At 45.5% G+C, this 18,745-nt stretch overlaps 1 protein-coding gene across 1 annotated transcript in view; it reads left to right on the top strand.

Annotated features, from left to right (window-relative positions):
- LOC119386556 (tripeptidyl-peptidase 2) overlaps positions 1-18,745 on the top strand; it is a 218,980-nt gene that overhangs the window by 106,972 nt on the left and 93,263 nt on the right. Inside the window, exons 14-18 of the mRNA XM_037653838.2 lie at positions 2,549-2,706; positions 7,852-7,928; positions 11,837-11,943; positions 15,507-15,661; positions 17,655-17,771. Of these exons, the coding sequence (XP_037509766.1) occupies positions 2,549-2,706; positions 7,852-7,928; positions 11,837-11,943; positions 15,507-15,661; positions 17,655-17,771 (614 nt within the window). The remainder of the gene's footprint in view (positions 1-2,548; positions 2,707-7,851; positions 7,929-11,836; positions 11,944-15,506; positions 15,662-17,654; positions 17,772-18,745) is intronic.

Below are 18,745 nucleotides of genomic sequence, written 5' to 3'. Positions count from 1 at the left end.
GCCACAATTATCCACTTTCATTGCAGTCCAAATTTATCAAAAGCTCTTCACTCCGCATAGATAACTGTACACACCCGCATTATTTTCTTGTTCAAGAGTTGTCTTGCGTGTGCCAGGGAATGATTTAGAGGCTAAACGAGTATACTTGCGATAGGCAGGGCTTGCGTGTGCCCCGAGTTATCTCGGGATTGGCAGTGAAAGGGTTAGACAATACATGTGCTTGACGGGACCAGAGGACACGTCTGAATTATTCGATTTTCCGAATTAACGGGGGTCGAATTAACGAGATTTTACTTTACTCATGAAAGTTCATTCTGCTGTAAAATAACTAAAAAAGGCAAAAAAAAGGAACTTCTTGCATACTTTCAATCTTTAGTCATGTTGCCGTATCTTAAATGTCACTTTTAATTAAGCACATTTTTTTTCCCTATCGAAGCCTTAAGGGGGGGCACTGCACCTGAAAGCTTTCTTAAAAGTTCTTTATCGATTTAAATGAAACTCGCTGAGTTTATGTACATTTGTGTGCTGATTTCAAATATGCCTTTTTATTCCTAGAACAATGTAGAGTTTTTAAATTCCAGGTGCCATTTTGGAAGCCATAGTTTGCCTAAACTGAGGGAGTTACAAAGTAATTAAGCACACCCGAATTACCTGGAATGAGTACAGAATGCAAGATAACAAGAATAGATGTTCTAAGCCCACTTTAACAAAAGTTGTGGTACATTGAATATTTGTGACTGAAATCCCAGCTTGGCGTAGACTCGTTTGCTAATGTTCAACATACCATAGCTTTTGTTGAAATGGTTTTAGAACATCCATTCTTGTTTTCTACACATAGTCTCACATAGTCTACACACACATAGTCTTGAATCGGGACTAAGAATGCATGCACATGAAGCTCGGGTCAAAGTAGAGTAGCACGAGAGCTAGTGTTGGCACATTGTTTCTGGTCTCTAAAATAATGTGGTACCCGCATGTAATCTGATAAGTAGTAGGTGACTCTATGACAAAGTGCAGTCATTTAGTTCACGGTCGCTTTATTACAAGTGCGGCGAGGGATGACACGAAATGCTGATGGCTCGTTTGGTCCAGTGCAATCTAGTCGGCAGCCCATAATTACCGTATTTACCCGCATAATTTGTGGCCTCGCACATTTTGCGCTCCTCGTCCTGCCCGAGCCAGCTCACTGGTGTGCGTGCACAGAGAGACTTTGGATGCCCTCGCCCCTCGCTGAGCAGGCGAGCGCAGTAATAGATAAGACAGATGGCGAGTACGAAGTCCCTTCTTTCGATTACTTCGTTCTATTCTCCGGAAGCCCCTGAACTACGGTTGCTGCGGTCCCCAGAATAATATATTCTAGTGACCCTACCCGAACACCCAAACCTGTTCACAGGTTGTCGGAACTGGTTGAGCGTTTGCATCCTTCAATCTCCCCTTCTCTTCCACTGTGAGAATGCATGCACGCGACACGGCACAGATTATTTTCTGCATCGGAGGCGTGCGAGGGCCAGTCACACCAACTTTTCCCCTCGCTCTCCCTCATTCTCTGCATCCGCGGTGCAGCGCATCCTTGGTTGATTTCAGAAGTTTAGGTTTCGCCATCAGCCAGTCACGCTTTCACTGTTCTCTTGTGATGGGCCACAACAACTTTATGGCGAAAATCAAGCTCACTGTTTGCCAAGCCGCCAAGCATTTCATTGTGTATGAGAGTCATGTTTGGTACTGGAAAAAGCAGAAGAGCTCGCTTGTTAATACAAGATCTGGACAGAGAGCGTTCCGAGGACTGGAGCAAGAAAGTTGAAGAAGACCTTTTCACTTATGTGTGAGAGCTTCAGTACTCCGGTAACGCCATGCCGTGGGACCCGGTTTCTCCCACTATTGTCAAGAAGAGCCTCAAGAAGATGCGGCTGTCGAACACGCTCGACGGAACTGAGGACGATGCGCTTTAGGAGGGCGGTGACAGCGGCCGTGACGATATGATTCCAGGTTGGACTTCTCGACCAGTGATTCCGACTAGACCGTGCGTGACCAGATCTGGCAGGTTAAAGTACGTGCTAATTCTGTGAAATAAACAAGTACCATTCGTTTATGCTATAATTAATTTTCTTTTGTAATGCATATACCGCGCGTGTTAGGGCTATATATTGCGTGTCATTTCGGATGTGTTCGTGAAATTTCCACATAATTTGTTCGGAGCTCCAAAATCACGAAAAAGAGTGCGCAAATTGTGCGAGTAAATATGGTATTCACAACAAACAGCTTTGCTGTTCTTCCATCTTTGCATAGTGGAAGGGCTCTGAAGTTTTTTTTATTACGCAAATGCTGCAAAAACGAAGTGAACATGCAACTCGCTTGCCTCGTACCACAATGCGCACGGTTAGTCTTTTTGTGATTGATGGGCTGTTTTGCACCTCGCACTAGCTTTTTGCAACGTGACCCTTCTCGTGAGGCACATAAGGCTTTCACCTTGCAAAGCCTGGATGAAACTGTTCACCCTGCTGTGGGTGGTAAACAGAAGACACTCTCAGTCATGGCTCTGCTGTTACAGACCCCCTGGACAAAATTGGCTTCGAGCTCAACTTGAGCCTGGTGTGTGACGCAGCCTGGGTGTCGACTCCTGCACTGCTCAATATGACTTACACCTCGCGCACAATCTCTCTTCGGTTAGACCCCTGCGGTCTTGCTCCAGGGGCCTACTACACGGCGGTGAGTTCTGCATGGGGAAACTGACTGCTATGGGTAGCCAGCGCTGCCCAGGTGGCGCGCCTAAAATGTACAAGCTGCGCCGCCCTGGCGAGCTAGCTGAGAAACATCCAGTAATACAGAGCCGCCGCGAGGCGCACGACTGGTACGAAGGCACGTTTCAACGTGCCCTCACATACCTTGTGGCACGTTCAAACGCATGCTGAACGTCATTCGACACTACCGCGGCTTTTGCTCGATGTGCGTCGTTTTGTTGGTACTTTGGAACGCACAAGACTAGCGAAGATCGGGACACTTCGCTGCACTGTGGCGCAGCGCGGGCGAGCAGCGATGCCACCGATTATTATCCGCTGCGGTTTCAGTGATGTGATGTGTGCGGACGGGTACCTTCGCGAGAGTGTGCTGTCGAAAGGACGGAAGCTGTACAATAAGAATGTCTATGACGTGGAAGAAGCTGTTTTTCGCAGAGACAGCGATTGTGACCTTTCGGCGAAGTGTCAAGCACCGTACGACGTAAACTTACAGGTGTGTTCAAACTGCGCTAGCAAGCTCGACGGTGTATGCATTGTGTTCGTTGTGCGCCCGCTTTGAAATAACTTACAGCCTCAGGCAGCACTGAGAACATTCAGCCCAGTGAGTGACAGCTGTTTTGAGCTAGCATGTCACATTTACGTAATCTGTAGTTACAGCTCTCGTACTATATTACAGAAGCTATTTCGCTACACGCTTTCCTTTACGGTGTTTTGAACGGCTTGCATGTGCCCACAACATGCTCGTATCGCATTCTTAAAAAAAAAGTTTTTGAAGCTGACGGTGAAGCGTGAAATAAATGTAAAAAGTCCGGTGTAAAGAGGAGATCAGCGGTGCAGACCGTTTGCAAACTTGCAATCGGCCCTCGTCTAAGCCTGATACTTAGAAAAAGATGCCTTTGAGGAACGTAGTCGTAATTGACTTTGTGTTGGTTCCGAGTTTGGCATGCAGTGTGTGATCAGCAATGGAACATGCGTAGACAACACGGTTTTTCTAGCGGTCATGAATTTGTAACCGGTCTAGAGCTGTGCACTAGACAGTGACGTATAATACCGTTTTACTCTAATGTAACGCGAGTTTTTTTTCTAGATTTTTACAACCTAAAGTCGACCCTCGCGTTACAATCGAATACCGAAATTCTATTTTTTCTTCCTGGACGTAATGAAATGTCACCCCGGCGTTAATATCGTGGTCATGTTACAATCGAGTAAATACGGTATGTGTAATGTACGGCGCGATGCTTACGCAATTTAAGCTGTCATGTGCTTTCTTTTTCAAGGCCAGTTTCAAATAAAAGATTTGTGATGTTTTCCAGAGCGCCAACCCATGTGCATCGGTAGAAAGCAAAGCCGAAGGGAGTCAACTATGCTCTGGACTATCTTTTTAATTTCAGTTATTAAAGACATTTTTGATTGTGCCGTTTGTGGATACAACAATACCGCCGATCTCGACACTTCTTTTTCCTCGTTTCATGAGCGCGCACGGCGGCATGTTTCACGTTAGCAGCCACTCGTATTTGTTTGTATGTCCGAGTGTTTCCGGCTGTGCCCGGCAGGGCGGCGCACCCTGTCCGCGGAAACTCCAGCGCTGGTTCCCCATATGCGCATAGAGAGGCACAGTCGATGTGCATGCATACCCATAGGCATTGAATAGGTTTGTGCAAATATATCGACGTCATATTTGAAGTGAAATCAAAATGACCATAACAATTGCACCTCGACATAACAAAGGTCGTAAAATTGGCAATTTTATTCTTTATATGTAATCTTTGGATAGTTAACCTACCGTAAAAACCGGAATATAGGTCGGACCGGAATATAGGTCGACCCCCCAAACTTTGAATCTCCAAAAAAGAATTTAAAAAAAATCTCAAAGTATCGCAGCGCACCCTTACCTTGATAAATATGCGACACAACCAGCTGCACTGTGGTGACATTTCTTTTTATTTGGACACTGATATGTAGTTAAATGCCAGAAGGCCACAAAGTGCTGTCACTCAGACTCGTCCGAACTTGAGTCGGACAACGCCTGCTCTTCACTAGAAATGTCCCAGAGTGCATCGTCCTCCGTTCCATCCAATGCGTTGCTGATGCAGCATTTGCGAAAAGACTTGCGCACCATCTCTTCCAGGAGAGATTTTCATGCTGACGACACCCAACCACAAACGGTTACGAGAGGTGGTTGTCGTAGGTGGCCAGCGGCGGTCTTGGGATTGTCATCCAGCATCCACTCATTGTAGAGCTCGCGCATGTGATTTTTAAAGGGTTTGTTGAGCACTATGTCCAGTGGCTGGAGGATTGATGTTAGTCCCCCAGGGATCACGACAAGATCCGTCTTGCCATCGGACAGGGCTCCCTTTACATCGGCCGTGAGGTGGCCTCGAAATGAGTCGAGGACCAACATACTCGGTTGCTGAAAAAGCGCACCGGGTCGCCGATTTCACACGAGCCGGATCCATTCGAGCATGAGGGACTCATTCATGAACCCTTTTTCGTTCGCTCTCACGATCACATCCCAAGGAAAGTCTTCTTTTGGTAGCCCTTTTCTCTTGAAAATGATATAAGGGGGCAGCTTCTTTCCATCGGCTGTGCACGCGAGCATCACTGTAAATCGCGAATGCTCGTTGCCCATTGTCAAGAGCTTCACTTGCTTTGATCCTTTAGCGGTCACAGTCGGGTTCGAGGGCATATCAAACCAGATTGGAGTTTCGTCAGCGTTGCCCATGTGTCCCATCATGTAGCAACGCTGTCGACGAAGCTGTATGACGAAGTGCTGATACTCGACCAGCTAGTGATCGAAATCTTCGGGCAGTTTTTGGCACACGGAAGTACGCCGCCGCAGCGCAAGGCCCTTCCGCTTCATAAATCGGCGCACTCATGATGGCGAGCCCTTGAATGGCGCCCTCGTGAGCCCAGAGTCGCGCGCTATCTCGAGAGCTTTCACGCGGATGCGCTCCGCTGTCATGGGTAGCGACCTTGCACGCAGCTTCCGGACGAACTCGGCGAGTAGCGTTTCCAGTTCGGGGTGCACTGCAGTCCGTCCACGAAACGAAGTTTTTCTTTGGTTGCTGCAGGATGTGATGCGCTGCTTTTGGCTCCTCCAGTATCGGACCCTTTTCTCCGATGCACCGAATTCCCGTTGTGCCGCCAGGTTGCCGTGCGCTTCGGCTACTCGATAGCTTTTTTCTTAAAGCCTATCGTAAACTGCCGTCGGCTACCACTCATTTCTGAAGGAAACAGAAAAATAAAAACAGCGGATAACCGAAGCAGCCACACTTGACAGAAGAAAAAGTAAAATGGCGTTGCCCAACGGTGCCGCCAGCCCGCCGCTGCTGCTGATGCTCACGATGGCAATGGAGGCTTCTGACTTCAGCTGCCCATTTTTGCGAGACTTCCACATTTTTTTCTGCCGATGACCGGTATATAAGACGAGGGTCGACTTTTCATCGCGTTTTTTTGAAAAAAAATTCGACCTATATTCCGGTTTTTACGGTATTTGCTTCCGCTCATTGGGCACAGTTTTCTCCTGTGTATTCTGCGCCACATTTCTGGAGCTAGTTGGCTGCATGTGGCGCTCCCTAGTGACCACAGTAAGTTGTACTACAGGCATTGCGTCAGAAAGACTCAGCTTTAATTTTGATGTCAACGTGGCTGTACGTTAAAGCGCTGATGGTGACTTGCGGGTGTGAAAAACCGTAAAGCACGAGGGAAGTGCAATGCGCTCTTCACGAGTTGGCAGCATCATCTTCCTCACTCTCAGTGCTTTCACTATCCCCAAGGAAAATTTCTCTACAGTCGCTGTCAGAAACGTTCTGAAGAATTTACTTCTCGAACGTTTCATGCAAACGCTTAAATTTGCATGTCTTCGTATGTGACTGTCGATGCCAATGCAAAGAACCACTTCAAGAACGTTGGAAGCCATGATACATTTTTCACCTCGAAGTCTTTCAAGATTCAAAGGCACTGTCGCTAAGGTGTCAATTGGGGATGATAGCAATGAGACGCTCATGATGAATGTCGCTAGCAAGTCACACCACCTGTCCCTTAGCAGGGAAAGTGACCACCGGTGCGAGAGTTGGACATGGCAGTGTGTAGTTCAAATATGCATGGCGAATTTTATTTGTATGCAAATAATGAGCTTTTTAATACAATGAGTCCTGTGGAGAATGGTTATTCCGAAAAAGATGGAAAAAGTGCTTGCTTTTGCTTTGGCCTAAAACTCGCTTGGATCTTTCAAATGACAGGTAGCACAATGACAACAAGAAATTGCCGCATAGGCCAAGTGAGAGGAAAATAACTCTTGGTAAATAACATTTCTGGTGCCCTTGTGTTTGTTTATGCATGCTCTCTTCAAGCATTCCTCACCTGTATATTATTTTTGGGAAGTATTTCTTCATTATCTGTCAACAGAGAGAACATGTGGGCATCAGCAAAAGGAAAGAGACATTACTGTTTGGGGTGTAGTGCACGTGAAGAGCGTTTTGCGAAAGAGGCTGGGTGGTGAGTAGGGGTTTATTCAGAGAGAGTGAGTGCTGCCGGAGGGTATGAGAACAAATGGCCAATAGAGGCAAACTGTCATATCCCATGCGAAACCAAAACTGCCTCAGAGTCAACATAGAAATTAGCAACAGTTTGATTGTGTGACACCACACTGTTTCAAGCCATTTCTTCTCAGGGATGAGATGAGATTGGAAGCTGTTTTCATGCATATCTGTCGTATTAGTTGTTTCTCAGCTTCGTTTTGTTTTTTTCTCTGTTGCAGTGCCTTGCAGCAGAGCATGATTCAAGCTCGAATTGTTAGCCTTAAAGGGACAAGGTTCGGGCATAGCCTGTGCACCTTTCTTTTAGACACCCTGATATGTCACGTTGTAAATTACTTGAATTAAAGCAACAAAAGAGGATTTTGTTTTACATTTAGGGCATGCATTCACTATTCTCTGATATTGCTGTGCTTTACCAGCTTGTCCACATTGACTCCTAATGAGCACAATCTGGTGTCGCTGCTTTGAGGGAAAGGAGCGAGCATGTTACAGAATATGACTATGGGGTTTATTATTTTGTTTTTGTATAGTGTGTTCTGAGTGTGGAAACTGTGAGGCCTGTACACATGTTTGTGCAGGTCAAGGCATTTGACGTCACTTGTCCAGAAAAAGGCCCAGTCTTTGAGATTCCGATCAGCGTTATCAAACCCAAGCCGTAAGTTCAGCTTCTTGGTTTTCAGTTTAAGTTTTCTTGCTTGGACACGTATTTTGCAGTTGCAGAAGTGGGTACCAGAGACAGTATGCTACTAAAGGAGACCCGAGTTCAAGGATTTGTATTTCCCAGAACTGGAAAAAAAATTGTCGAACTAATAGACAAATGCTAAATTGGCTTGCCCTTATTCGCTTAAAAACAAATCTGCTGCCTTTTTTTATACCTTGCAACAAAATTGACACAGTGCCTACAATTCGTGCCATGTCTTGACTGGTAGGCTATTAGACATAGATCTTCACCAAACTAACATTGGAATAGGTGCTTTTTTTTTCCAGTATACACCCATTACATCTGCTTACAACAGACATTTTGGCTGCTGCATACCAATTTGCGGCATTATGCTGATCCTCCTATCTCTCCCATTGATGGAGCTTGGTATACAATGGATTCTGGCACTACATGCATTCGGATATGCAGTTGAACCCCTTTGTAAGAGACATGCACAGGGGAGCAATTCAAGTCTTTTATCTATGAGTTGTCTCTTACAAGCAGGGTACCACGTTCTCATTTTTTCATCAACCCCTATTTCGATGTAAACACACTAGAGTCCCAATTGTCTGTTCTATCAGTGTTTTTTACAAAGGGGTTCAACTGTAATGGACTAAATTATAAGGCCAGCAAGCTGGTCCGCACTTCTCTATAGTGAACTTCTGTACTACAGACATCCTGAATTCAATAGCTTCAGAGTTCAGAAATAGCTCGGCATACTATCGGGACGAGGGCAGCTTGTAGTTTAAGAACATTTTTTTTTTTCGAAAAAAAAAAAAAAGGCTGGTCATTGCAAGCGTTCAGTGCAGGAACCGAGGGATGAGGTGGGCTACTGGCAAGCTGAAACCAAAAAAGAAGAAAAAAAACAAACCTTTTACCCTCTGCCGAAAGCCTTTTATATAAGTGGTCCTATCCCTTGTGGAGACTTGCTACAAAACGTACAGGTAGCGACCTCTACAGCATGAGTACTGCGTAGGCAATGTAAAAGAATAAATGTACACCGTTATTTCACATCTGCCCGAGTTCTCACTTTATGCCATGGGCAAGCCTTCTGCCAACCACCTATTGCTAAAGAAGTTCCCAAAAATTATGTGCCTATTTTTTTTTAATGTAAGAGAAGGACACCAAACACAAGAAAGCACGAGAAAAGAAGTTTTGGCTTTCCTGGCAGAAACTAAGGCGTTGTGAGCAAGGCCTACACCTGGGAAGCCCAAACGTCTTTTCTCGTAATATTTTTCGCTGGCTTTTACTTTGTACTTTCATCCTGATGCCCTACTTACCAGACCGGATTCCATCAAACTCTTGAATTCAGGATATATTTAATAACTGCCCTTTTTCCCAGTGCACACCTTGACAAGAAAAAAATAAAATTTCTTGATATATGTTTTTTTGCAATGTCATGGATCTACAAACATTGTCCTTTAACTTTGTGACCCGTCTTATATTTGTCAATGGCTTTGTGAAAATTTCTTGGCCCAAATTAAAGTTGTTCTTTTGAGAAATGGTAAAGTGTAGCTATCTTTCTTGAATGCAAGAAATTTAATTCGTGTTGGTGTGCTTAGGAGAATATTCGTGCATTCCTTATCTGTTTCTTAGGGGAACTTTAGTTACAATTGCCCTCAACCTTCCCCATGGGTGGCTGCCAGGGGCACCTCCTTGACCTAAAGTGGGTGCCGGGCAGGCAGATGTGGTCGAGCGCCTTTTTATTTTTTTTGTGCTCTGTTTGCCATGGCAAAAAATATTTTGGGAGGGGTTTCGGTTCACACTTGCATGCAATCATGTCTTAATTATCACTGAGATGCGTTGTCATGCTTCTTGATGCTCATTCAAGTTAAACATTCGTGACGCAACTGCCATTGCATCGCTGCTTTCAAGGCAAGAAGCTCCTCACTGTTGAACTTTGGTGGCTTTCGTAGGCATTATCTCTTTCCGTACCGTGGGGCAAAAAAAGTTTTTTTGTAGGTTACACTAGATCTTTTTTGCTGAAGGAACTACTGCACCTAATATTTTACGTAATACATCAAAGAAAAGCAGAATGAATGAACGTTTCACGAATACAAGTTTCACTAGTGAGATGTATATTATGCGAGCAATATAAATTGTCAGATTGAAGGTTACAGGACAAAATTGAACGTAGTTTGTAAAGACACTCTTCTGTCTTCTAAGAAAAAAAATATAGCAGGAATTTTGAGATATACAAAATATACTGCCATCTAACCATCCCTGCAAAATTCAAACTTTTTTTTTGAACAGGATCTTGCTGACAAGAATTTTACTGTAACCACTACAATTGGGTGTGGCATGCGGCAAAGCAGTTCCTCGATGTAAAGCATAGCGTAACGTCGCATGTTTTGCCGTGAACTCTTGTTTTCTGCTTGGTTTTCTAAAACTGCTGTTTGGGCGATTTGGTTCATGTTTATAACTTTACCAGGGCAAAAAGACGGAACACTTAGGGATCGAGACACACACATGCACTGGTTGGTTTTCTAGTCGCACTTCTTACAGATTCTGTAAGGTTCCATCCTGGCAGGCTGGTGCTCAAATGCGCACTGAGACAACCCGAAGCAGAAAGCAAAGCTGACCAATGTTCTAAGCTGGTTTGCATGATCCTTGCTCTCAGAGTCAAAGTCCGACCAAAAAGCACCATCCTTAGACTCTCTGCTGCTCATTAAATCGATAAAATCAGCCACAAACATGGTGGAAGGCTGATGTCGGTGATCTTTCGCAACGCACGCGCCGTATTTGGCGACGGACATTTTCGCTTTCCACTTAGACGATCGCGTCACTTCGGAGTGCGTTTAAAAATCAAGGCTACGTGGAAAAAGGACTACATAGAAAAGTAGAGTTCTTCACGACGGATGGTGCAGTGTGTCTGTGAACGGTGCAGAATGTCTCAAAAGCGGCAATTCAAACCATCGATAGCGGGCTATCGATAACCTGTGGGCGCAGTACGGAAAGAGCTAATGAGGTGACAACATTTGAGTGAGGACTTACTTGGGATATATTGCAAGAGTACTGAAAGTTGGGCTAGTTGTAAGGTAGCATGTGGCCACCAGTATGTCATAAAATCAGTGTTCCCGGCTCCTGAGAAACTTTCTGAAATTTGCCCACTGGATCGGAAGAAAATGGAGCGACGTGACATTGAAAGAGGTGGCTGTGGGATGAAGCATGTGTCTTCGTTTGTGCCTTCGATCGTGGTAAACTCAAATCTCATTATAACAAAGTCGCATCGGACACGAAAATAAGTTCGTTATATTCAAAAATTCGTTATAAACGTATATTTGCAAGACAAGACTATTCTTCATTTACTTCGTCATAACTGATAATTCGTTATATCCGTGTTCGTTATATCGAGGTTGGAGTGGATCCCACTTACATGTGGGCGGTCATATGTGGGCCAGAACGGCCGATGCTTTAACGCATGCTTAAGAGAGCACAAAAATTCCCTCAAGAATCCTAATGCTTTGCGTCTTGCATTGCGTTGCAACACGTGTGGCTACTGGACTGTTTTTGCCAATGCAGAGATATTGTCAAGACATAGTTTCCACACAACTAGAGAGGTGCATTCCACATAAACCGCTTGGACACATGTGCAAGTCAAGCATCGTTGTCTCTCTACAGACAACGAGTCTGCCTCTTTGCTCAGCACATGCGCCGTTAGGTGATACGCAATGTTTTTCAAATGTATCAACACTTCTGCGCGATGTTGATAGGTTTTTCTTTTTTGCTTTTACCTTCATGTGTTCTTCAAGTAAACTTTTTCAGTTGCAAGTCGGTGCTCGTCCATATCCCTTCTGTCAATTTTGTTCTGTACCTAAACATGTTACTTGGGATCACATGCCATTGTTGAACCACACTTGCAGCATCACGAAGGAGGATGGCTACCAGTGGTGTATTGAGAAACTGACCTTGCATCCCGGTGTGTCGCACCGAGAGTTCTTCATCGTTCCTCTGGGGGCCACCTGGGCATGCAAGTGCTTTGCTTACTTCTTTTTTCCTTCTTTATTTGTTTCCAAAATGCTTACAGTTCGCTCAACTAAAAATGACTTCACTAAAAAAAACAAAACACAGAACAGAATCAAGTTTCAAAGAAAGAAAGCAGCCCCGCCACGGTGGTCTAGTGGTTATGGCACTTGGCTGCTGACTTAAGGTCGCGGGATCGAATCCCGGCCGCAGTGGCTGCATTTTCGATGGAGGCGAAAATGTTTGAGGCCTGTGTACTTAGATTCAGGTGCACGTTAAAGAGCCCCAGGTGGTTGAAATTTCCGGAGCCCTCCACTACGGCATCTCTCATAATCATATTGTGGTTTTGCGATGTTAAATGCCAGATATTACAGTAGAACCCCGCTGATACGTTTTTGAAGGGACCGTAGGAAATAAACGTAAGAGACGGGAAACGTAAGAGACGAAAAACATGAAAAACGGCAAAATATTTAGTGGTACAGAATTTTATTTCAATTCTTACGAGCAGCACGAAAATTGGCGCGCTCAGCCGCGATCTAGTCGATGGATAGAAACGCGGAGCTAAGGACGGCCTCATCCACAGAAATGTAATCAACGTATGTGATTTTTTTAACACCAACAGCTGTAGGCATGAAAGAACTAAGCACACGCAATCACGACCGGCGCGGCGAGTCCGATCGCGAACCGCACGCACGACCATGCGAGCTCCAACCAGCTCGAACTCCTCCTGCTCCTCCCGTTCTCCGACAAATAACGATGATGATGAGTCTACGCCAACGCGATGGCAGAAGTGAATGCCAATCTCGAAGGCCTTGCTTTCGCAAGCAATTACGTCATACACGCCATGTTTGTGCAATGCAAATCTCAAAGGCTATGCTTTTGTCAATAGTAAATGCCAATCTCGAAGGCCTTGCTTTCGTGAACAGTTACGTCATAGACGCCATCTTTGCAATTTGAATCTCGAAGGCCATGCTTTTGTTTGCATCAATTGAAAGATTCTGTTGCTTGCGCCTCTCATGCGGCTAATATTACGGTCAAACGAGGCCAAGCTGCGTGAAAATGCACCATGGCCGCTCTCTTTGGTAGTCACTCGGTCGGCTCCGAGCGCACTTCGCGACGTATCATACGGGAACGGTCCGACAGTTACGACGTAACAGCGGGGTTCCCAATACATTGTATCCTATGGGAGCTATGCCGGGACCGGCGGAAAACGACGCAACAGCCGGGAAAACGCAGCAGTGAGGAACGTAACAGCGGGGTTCTACTGTATTATTATTAAAGAAAGAAAGCACCTCTAAGCTCCAGTAGTTTGAGTGGCAACAGTTTGTTCTGGTGCATTTTAGCCACTGTATTTCTGTCACTTATGTCTAGCGCACTGTATGAAAATAACGGTTTCATGAATTTTTTGCATATGAGTTTCACTAATGCCTCCCTGTGGTTGTCATTGCAACTTCTTCATTTCAACACAGGCAAGCCTTTGTTTGCATTTACACTGTGCTGTGAACACTGGTCCAAAGGTTTCAGCCGTGCTTCTTCATCTGATAGCATTGTCTGCACACATTCAGTCCATAACAGACTCGAGCTTAGGGCTAGTTGATGATGGAGCATACTTGATGAATTAAGCGCGATGGACGGGACAAAAGAAGAAGGGACGCACAGGACGAAGCGCTACTAACAACAGTGAACATTTATTGAAAACATCGCCGCAGCTAGACAATGCGCACATGTGTGCAAGGCTTCCGATAATCTGCACCAAAACAAACAACAAACAACAGAGCTAGGCGCGAGATGCACCCCCGTGACAACAGCAACACGTGGAAAATGAATTCACCAGAACGACCGAATGATAGGTGGCACGTGGATACACAGTTGAATACCTGTAACCGGGAGCAAACAAGATAATAGGACTAAAAGCTAAAAAGAAGACGTAACTAATAAGATACCGAAAGGAAACGTGCTTAAAAGTGGCCATTAATGAAACGCACTTCTTTATTTAATAAAGCTACCGAAGCGACACTCACGCACGTGTCTGGTCCACAACCTTCATTCAACGTGGCTTCCAAGATTTCACGTTCCAGTTTGGTATCTCCGCGACCTACTACTACCGCAACCTTGGGAAACAACCGCAAACTTTAGTGTGTAAAGCGAGGTTTGAACCATCTCCTGACTTTAAGCACCTACAGTCCTGTCGTAACCGTTGATTTAAGGCACTGACCGGTCTGACACAAGTAAACACGACTGCAGCTTAATGGAATTTTGTACATGACCGAATCTGTGCATTCGACATACATACTGATATTCGTGTTTTGTAATGCAGCGTTTACTTGTGCGGGTGTTTGTCACGCGTTTGCATAGTTTTGCTAATTTGCATGGAGCGGAGAAAATAAGATCCACCCCATGCTTAGCAGTGACCTTTTTCAAGTTACCGTATTTACTCGATTCTACCGCGGCCTCGATTGTAACGCGCACCCGTTTTCCGCGACCAAAAAAAAAAAATGTAATACATTGATTGTAACGCGCACCCGTTTTTCGTGAGAGAAAAGAACAAAAAAAGTCCGTAGGAGTCAAACTTCGCACATTCAGAAGAACAAGTATTTGGGTTTTAAAGAACTAAAGTTTCAAAAAAGTAAAATATAAAGCCAAAAGCGGGCCTTGCCGCTGAAACTGTCACCACTACGGCGGCGATACGAGTAGCGTAATGGATCAGTCCTCGTCGCTGTCGGACAACCTGTCGCTGTCAACGTTGTTCGATTTCGGGAAACCGGCCCTGCTTTGGTCCACTGAAACCTTTTCGTGAAGCTTTGCTGTAAAAAATCTTCTGCTTCTGTTTGCATGTCTGTTTGCTCCAGTCTCGCACGCACGTTTTGGGAACTCCGAATGAGCGCGATGTGGCCCGATTTCCGTTCGTCTCTGCACATGTATTAACCATTCTTCTAAATGCGGCATCGTGGTGCACTCGTCGAGTATTTGGAGTCGGCACTGCCATGCCGTCGATGCGAACGCAGAACGGGATGACAATCTCCTCAGCACACGAGAAATGGCCAAGGCGCGTAGGAGGCGGCCATTTTGAAATGCTGATGGCAATATGATAACAGAGTTTCTTTTTTTTTCGGTACTCGATTCTAACGCGCATGCGATTTTTGGACTAGTTCTACCGGAAAAAAGGTGCGCGTTAGATTAGAGTAAATACGGTATGTGACAGTCTGTGCACATATGGGACCACCTCGTACGCACCCCTAATCGGAGGAACGCCTACATCTACCGCGTGCTCCTTGCGAAGCTGGTTTAGAAGCGTTTCTGCGACCGCTAGTTGGAGCGGATGGGGGTAACCTGCCTCTTGCAAATGTGCGGTTTGGAGACTGAAGCTTTCCGCTAACTTATGTGGGCAAGACTTTACAAGGGCTGACCTGAGACAGCACACTGAAGATGCGGACAAACCTGAGTTAACTTTGCCTGGTTTAAGTGAGCATACAAAGAGCAGGCGGGGTGTGTTTTATTTAGACAAGAATGTCTGCACATTATTTGTGGAGCACAAGCATACTGACAAGCATTGCCAATGTTTGTTTGCAGGCATTCAGCTCAAGTCTCGGGACCCTACAAATGTGGCCCATGTGGTTGTGCATGCCATGCAGCTGCGGCCAATGTACTCCTGTGAGACGGCAGAGTTCCAGAAGACGTGCATGCTGCCCCCATCAGCCGAGGCATCGCACGCCTTCTCTGTCATAGTGAGTGCTCAGCTGCCATTGTTTTCACTGCTGATGGACTTGAAGTGAGGTTCGCAGAGGTGGTTTGCTTATCACGCATATCCTGCAACTCTCCCATATCTTCCATAAAGGATTTTTTGGACAGGCCTAAGAATTCACAACACGTGCACCCATAGTCTATGTAGTATTAGACAGCCTGAAATTTCTGCCTCTGAAACACTTCAGCGTCCCCATTTTTTAAACTTTCTGCTCTGATTGCAGGTCTGAAACTGCATTATCTGAAGCCACAACCACTGCCATCTTGATTATCTCACAGCCTCAAACCAGTGCACTCATGTGCTAATCCGTTTGTGGCCATTGTGAACCTCTCAAGTCGGGAACTTTAGGCAGCAGGATTCCTGGAATCCACACCAGGTCACTGGATCTGATTATCGAGTGACATTTTCCTGAGGGCAGTATCAAGGCAGACCACAGCAATTAGTTGCTTGTCAGTTTTAGAATGGCAGGAATTCTGGCAACAATTCTTCCTTGGCACACAGAAAATGCTGCCAACAAGTTTGCCCATCATGAAAAGTTAGTCTAAAAATTGCAGGATGTTGGGCTATGGCAACTGACAGTTAAGCAGTAGCCTTTTCATGTGATTCCTAAAAGTGTGTAAAAATATTGTGGCCTCACTTCAAGGAGCCTTGTCTGTTAAAGAGATGAATATTCTTGGACATTGGGTGTTGCTGTAGCCAACAATCCAACAAGTGGTCTTGTCTTCCTCGAGGCAGCAACTCCCTCCCTTAGCGTGTGCATGTACAGTCAAACTCCGCTACAACGAAATTGACGGTGCTCGGAAAAATGTTCGTTGAAGCGAACATTTCGTTGTAGTGAAATCGAAAAAAATATGGCTGACCTGAGCTAGCAGAACAGTGAAACTTTTATTTCCAATATTCAAAAAGTGTCTGCTTCTTCCTTTGCGTCCCCAGCAGCGTTACGACGCGATTCTCATATATGCATAGCGACGCAACGTTGAAGAGCACGCAGAAACAACGGCTTCCGCGAACGAATCAAACAGACACGGGCGCGCAACACAAACTGCACAGTTGCACCAATACGCCAACACTAGCTATTCGCCAACAACGGCGACATGCAGGCGTGCTATCACTGAGCGATGACTTACGCATTATTCTATGCTATTCTTATCCACCACTCGCGGCTGGCTGATCCCATTGATAACGCGGACGAGTTGTTGCTCCGAGCACCGGTCGCACTGGCGAAGCGCGAAAACCACGAAAAGCATTGGCATTGGAAAAGGCACCATTCCGTGACTGCACCCCAGGGCTGCTCGCGTTGATAACGCGGATGTGGCGGATGTACCGTTGCTCTGACCACTAGCGAAGCGCGAAAAGCACGAAAAGTATTGGAAAGGCATCAGAAAAGCTATCGTTTCGAGATTGCACCCCAGTCGCCCCAGTGTCGACAACTGAGCTTTGGCTTCGGATTGTCTGCTACTTAGAAGCAACTCAAGCCAGTTGCGAAAGCAGGGCAGTCTGATCGCCGTCGCTATCAAGCAATGGCGGCCCCCATGCTCAGTCAACAGCGGCGGTTTCTGGTGGCTCCAACACGCGATTCAGACTTTGAATTCGTATTTTTATGTTCTAAAATGCATCAAAATGTCCGAGATTGTGTTTATTGCACTGTAAATTAAATTTTTGAGCCCGGTATGGCATCGTCAAATTTCGTTGAAGCGGAACGGCAGCAGAAAAAGCGTCCGTTGTGGCGAGCATATTTATGCATTGACTCCTATGGACTGTTGACGGGGAACCGAGAATTTTTCTTTGTACCGGAAATTTCGCTGAAGCGGAGTTCGTTGTAGCGGAGTTCGACTGTATATGCTTTGTACACTCTCCCCTACCTGCTGGCTGTTGTCGTATGATCTATAGTAGGGACATAATTTATGAAAGGTAGCTTATAGAGAACATCCCTTGTTAACTGAATTTACTACAGCAAACTATTTTGTGTCTACCAGGGTGGCCTGACTCTGGAGTTGTGCCTTGCGAAGTGGTGGACCAACCTTGGCGATGTGGATGTAGACTGCACACTCACTTTCTATGGACTTCAGCCCAATCCCAGTCGTTTGGTCATGGTGCGTTTCTCATCAACTCTTTGCTGCCTTGGATTGACAGTGCACTCATGACAGCACAGAGCACACTGCACAGAGCACTTGACAGCACAGAGAGGCATGATCTAGTTGTATAGAATTCGCCTAGTACAGTGGAACCTCAATTATGCGTCCCTCGGTTTTGCGACGACCCACATTTTAGGACGAATCGGTTTGGTCCCGGAAAAACCTCCATAGAAATAACGCATTAAAGACCTTGGTTATATGATGCACTTTTACACCAACCCCGCATCGTATGAGGAATCTCCCATACCACCTGAAAAAAAAAATCCCCCTTTGAATCTAATGCCCACTAAAAATATTTTGTGGGTGCAAAAGAAAAACTTGCATTTCTCAAGGTTAATGACAGTTGCCGACCGATTTTTCGGACCACGCGGGGACCGTAAAATACTCCGAAAAATTGAACAGTCCGAAAAAGTTGTTAGGACATGAAAATAAAGTTTATTTGGATTAGAGCAGCCTAAAAAAAATCTCCTGTAATGCCCTGCTTCATGCTACGCTTAGGGACGAGCAGGTTCGGTTGCATTTGGGCGTGTCAGTGCGTTGGCAAACACTGCCGCCGACCGTTGTGGGTGGCACAGGAGATGGCCCCATGGCACCAAGCAGACAAAAATCGAAGATGCACACAGAAAGATGTACACAACATCTCGGTTGGTAGGTTTGGGGGAATTAACGATGCAGTAATGGAGGGCGGGGGTCCTTTAAGAGTGGGCTACCTGCTTGTATTAAAGCTCAGCACACAACTTCAACATCTTTGTTGACAACTGGTGAAGTGAAGAGTTGAAGCACTGCCATTTTATGTCATCGTGGAACACTGTGCTGAGGACATGAACTGAGATGCGAGTGAAAAATGACAAAAAGGAATGCAACAATAGCAAGTTTGAACATTGTAATACCGTTCCACATGACTTGTGTTTTGGGTTTCTCTTCTCAGTGAT

This window comes from Rhipicephalus sanguineus, chromosome 3 (genome assembly GCF_013339695.2).
Source record: "Rhipicephalus sanguineus isolate Rsan-2018 chromosome 3, BIME_Rsan_1.4, whole genome shotgun sequence".
Taxonomy (NCBI): Eukaryota; Metazoa; Arthropoda; class Arachnida; order Ixodida; family Ixodidae; genus Rhipicephalus; species Rhipicephalus sanguineus.
The sequence above is the reverse complement of the archived record's forward strand: the minus strand, read 5'-3'. Positions and strand labels throughout refer to the sequence as shown.